Consider the following 3766-nt stretch of genomic DNA (forward strand, 5'->3'; position numbering starts at 1 on the left):
AAAAAAAAAAAAAATTTCTTGTTATGTGATATTTATTTTGTGGTTATTTTAAAACATATGTCTTTATTAAGATTATTAACTTCTTCCTTGTTTCTAATAGGCATTCTATACTTAAAATATTACCAGCTCTGAGAATCCTTAATGGTGACATGTTAAACTCTCAGTCTGATGTCCGTATTGGGGAACACTATCATCAAGACCTAGGAGGTTTCTTGGCACTCTGTCAGAACCAACTTGAAGAGTTCGACTTACTAACTAAAAAGTATATCACACAGAAAGGGTAAGATTCTGATTTTCTTCCTGCTTTATTTTAAATAAATAATTTAATGTAAACACATGATTAAAAATGTTATGATAATCACAGTGACACTAGTTTGATTAGAAGCAGTTTTTCTGGGGCATTTTATTCCTTTACTATTATCTAATAGCCATAAATTTGTTCTTCTCTTCTATGTGTTAAGGGATCTTCTCACTTTGCATGCTGCAGACAAACTCTGCCACTACTATAAGAACTTAATGAAACTCAGTAATGAATGCAGACATGCACATGAACATGAGGATGTAAATATCATCAAGAGTCCTGAATCAGAAACCGAAAAAAACCATCCAGTCCTTTCAAACACCACCAGCACACTGCAAATCAAGGTCTTTCATTCTCATACTGACAAATATAAGGCAGATTTCCCAGATAATGCTGAAAACCTGATGGATGCTGGCTCCAGACCTTCACCAGCAAACTGTGAGGAACCAGTAGGAAGAGGTCAGGAGCAAAATATGACAGAAAAGAATGAACACAGCAGGATGCATAGTCCATCCCCTGCAAGGGCCTCATTCATAGAAATGAAGATGGCAAATTCTCCAATGAGTAATCATCAAAGTAGTGAACACAGTGAAACAAGGTTAGGCCTTTTTTTGTTTGTTTGTTTGTCGATGTTACAGTTACTGTTTGCATGTGTGTCTTAGAAGAGACTTTGGATTTTTAATAGTATTGAGATTGAAAGATTATGAGGACTTTGACATCAGACTAAATACATTTTCATTATAATATGGTCTATAGGGCTAAGGATATGGGATATGGTGGTTTCAATGAAATAACCCTGTTTCAGGCACTTAAATACTGGCTTTCCAGTAGTTGTTGCCTTTGGGTATTTTTAGGAGATATGGCTGACAGGTTGGGATAGATCCTTGGCCCCTGAGATGACTTTGTTCAAGCTTTTCAATCCACCAAAACAAACAAACTTATCAAAATCTTGCTCAAGGGAATTTTGAGGAATGGAATTTGTTCTCCAAATACCCTTTAAGTCAAATCCAGAAATTCTACAAGAAATTAAGGTAGAATAGCTAGCACTTTGATTACCCCTCATACCTTTATAATTCTTCAATAATCTGCATGAGAAAGGAAACAAATTGCAACTCAGAGAGCCGCTTGTTATTGACAAATTGCTATTGACTCCATGTCATGTTAGAATTTCCTCATGGGTGTATAAGTGAATAATTTCAAGTGGTCAAGAAGTAAAGAAAAACTACTAAAAACTGCCCAGCTTCCTTCCTCTTCCCATGAATCATGTTAAGAATGACTTTCCCTCTTCCTCTCTGAAGCAACCCAGAGTGATAAGCACCTAACCTTTCTTGCCAAGTCCTTATTGTTCCATACTTTTGGAACCCCTCTTCTGTACCCTTTCCCTCTCTTTAACAATACTCTCATTATCTAGAAGAATCTCTGTAATATCTTTCATCTTTAGGGAATTAAAACAAAACAAAATTCAGAAAACTTTCTGAAAATAAATAAATCCCTGTCTGAACTCTTAGTTCATGTTCTCTTCCAGAATCAGTATCTATACGATTTTACATTTGTGATAATAATTTACAACGCACACGTTTTGTTTTCATTTTAAGTGACATTTTATATTCTTTATATTCATGTACAGATAACAAAGACATCTTTTATTTTTTGAGAATTTCTTATAAGAGTGCTATATTTACATAATTTGTACCCCTCCCTCTCCAACTTCTCCTGTGTCTCCTTTACTCATTGTCAAATCTATAACTCCTTCATCTTTGTTACACACACACACACATATATATGTTCATATATGCATTTATAAATACAACTTGCTTTATCCAATCAATGTTGTTCACATATATTTAAGGATAATCATATGGGACTGGATAACCTATCAGGGACTCAGTTCTGAATAACACTGATTTTCCCCCTATCATCCATCATCTATTGTCTTTAACTCTTCATCTAGGAGTAGGGCTTTTAAGATTATCCTCATTCACAATAGCATACCAAGTGCTGTTGTCACTGTGCTGGTCCTGCATAGGATAGGACCATATTGTTGAGAGTCCATGAAGAGTTTTACTGTCATATATAGAACATATAGTATACAGCAGCTTATGAAGACCTTTTATTACCGTCGATATTTTCATACATACTAAAGTGGTTTTCTCTTTTCTTTTTCTTTTTTTTTAGTAAGGCAGCTGTGTTAATTCAAACCCAATGGCGCAGTTACATTGCACGCAGACAGATTAATTTTTCTGCAAAAATGCATTTGACCACAACAGAAGTTCTGCAAAATCCCCCCATCAATAACCAGACTACTTCAAATAAAGAAAGAAGAAAAAATATTATGAATATTCAAGACCAAAGGGAGAAGGCCGCTCTCCATATTCAGGTTAATTTCAATCCTTTGGTAGTGGAGTAGTCATAAAAATATTTTACTCCTTTTTCACTCAGTTATTCTTTATTGGAAAACGTTCCAGTGATTTAAAGTTACTTGAATTTATTTGACACTTGCATAGATTTGCAGGCCAAGGTTAACTGGCAGGTTGCTATGGTTCTGCTGACTGTCAGGGCTGGAGATAATCGTCCTAAAATCTGAAATATTATGACCATGATTGTGGTTCAAGCTAAACCACACAATGATATTTCAAACTTCTCTTCTTTGTAGAAGTCCTTTACTTTCTTGATTTGATTTTATTTCAAGATATTTTATGAGGCTATTATAAATTGTTTTGTTTTCCTATTACTTTTGCTGAAGGTTTATAGTTGATATATAGAGAAGCTACTGATGTTTTATACCTTCCCATTTATTATTATCTATTTTATTTTCATCTTAAGGAGAATTAATAAATAATAAATATATAATAAATATAATAAATTTTGAACAAATCTACTTCCCATTTCAACATCCCATGTTCCCCTCACCACATTTGTCTCTTAAGTTCATGTGTTCTTTTAATATTGTTACTATAGCTAATAACAATATCCTATAAAGTAGCAATATACAAAATTAACCTGAAAGTCAGTAGCCTAAAATGACCATGTGGTTTCTAAACTTGAGTATACATGATTTAGAGACATGAAACAATTCATGCATGTCTGACATGACAATACCTTGATTGTGACTCATGTATGTGTTCTTCACTGTAGTTTGCAAGTATTTTATTGACAATTTTTAAATTTATGCTAATAAGGGATATTGGCCCATCAATCTCTTTTGTGCTGTTGTTGTGTATTTATTTGGTTTTGATACTGAAGTGATAAAAATATTATTCATAAGAAGAATTTGAAACGTTTCCTCTCTTTTCTATTATGGAACAGTTTGAGGAGAATTGATATTTCCTCTTTGAAGAATACTCATAGAATACTGCACTGAATTCATCTGACCTTGAGCCTTTTTAAGTTGGGAGATTTTTACTTACTGTTTCCAAGCACTACTGTCTCAATGTAGTATGTGTCAAATCATCTAAAATTTGAGAA

General features: G+C 33.6%; 1 protein-coding gene across 1 annotated transcript in view; it reads left to right on the top strand.

Annotated features, from left to right (window-relative positions):
* Lrriq1 (leucine rich repeats and IQ motif containing 1) overlaps nucleotides 1-3766 on the top strand; it is a 134114-nt gene that overhangs the window by 51211 nt on the left and 79137 nt on the right. Inside the window, exons 16-18 of the mRNA XM_026784625.1 lie at nucleotides 101-280; nucleotides 462-899; nucleotides 2477-2678. Coding sequence (XP_026640426.1) covers nucleotides 101-280; nucleotides 462-899; nucleotides 2477-2678 — 820 coding nt within the window. The remainder of the gene's footprint in view (nucleotides 1-100; nucleotides 281-461; nucleotides 900-2476; nucleotides 2679-3766) is intronic.

The sequence above is a fragment of the Microtus ochrogaster genome, chromosome 24 (genome assembly GCF_000317375.1).
Source record: "Microtus ochrogaster isolate Prairie Vole_2 chromosome 24, MicOch1.0, whole genome shotgun sequence".
NCBI classification, from domain to species: Eukaryota; Metazoa; Chordata; class Mammalia; order Rodentia; family Cricetidae; genus Microtus; species Microtus ochrogaster.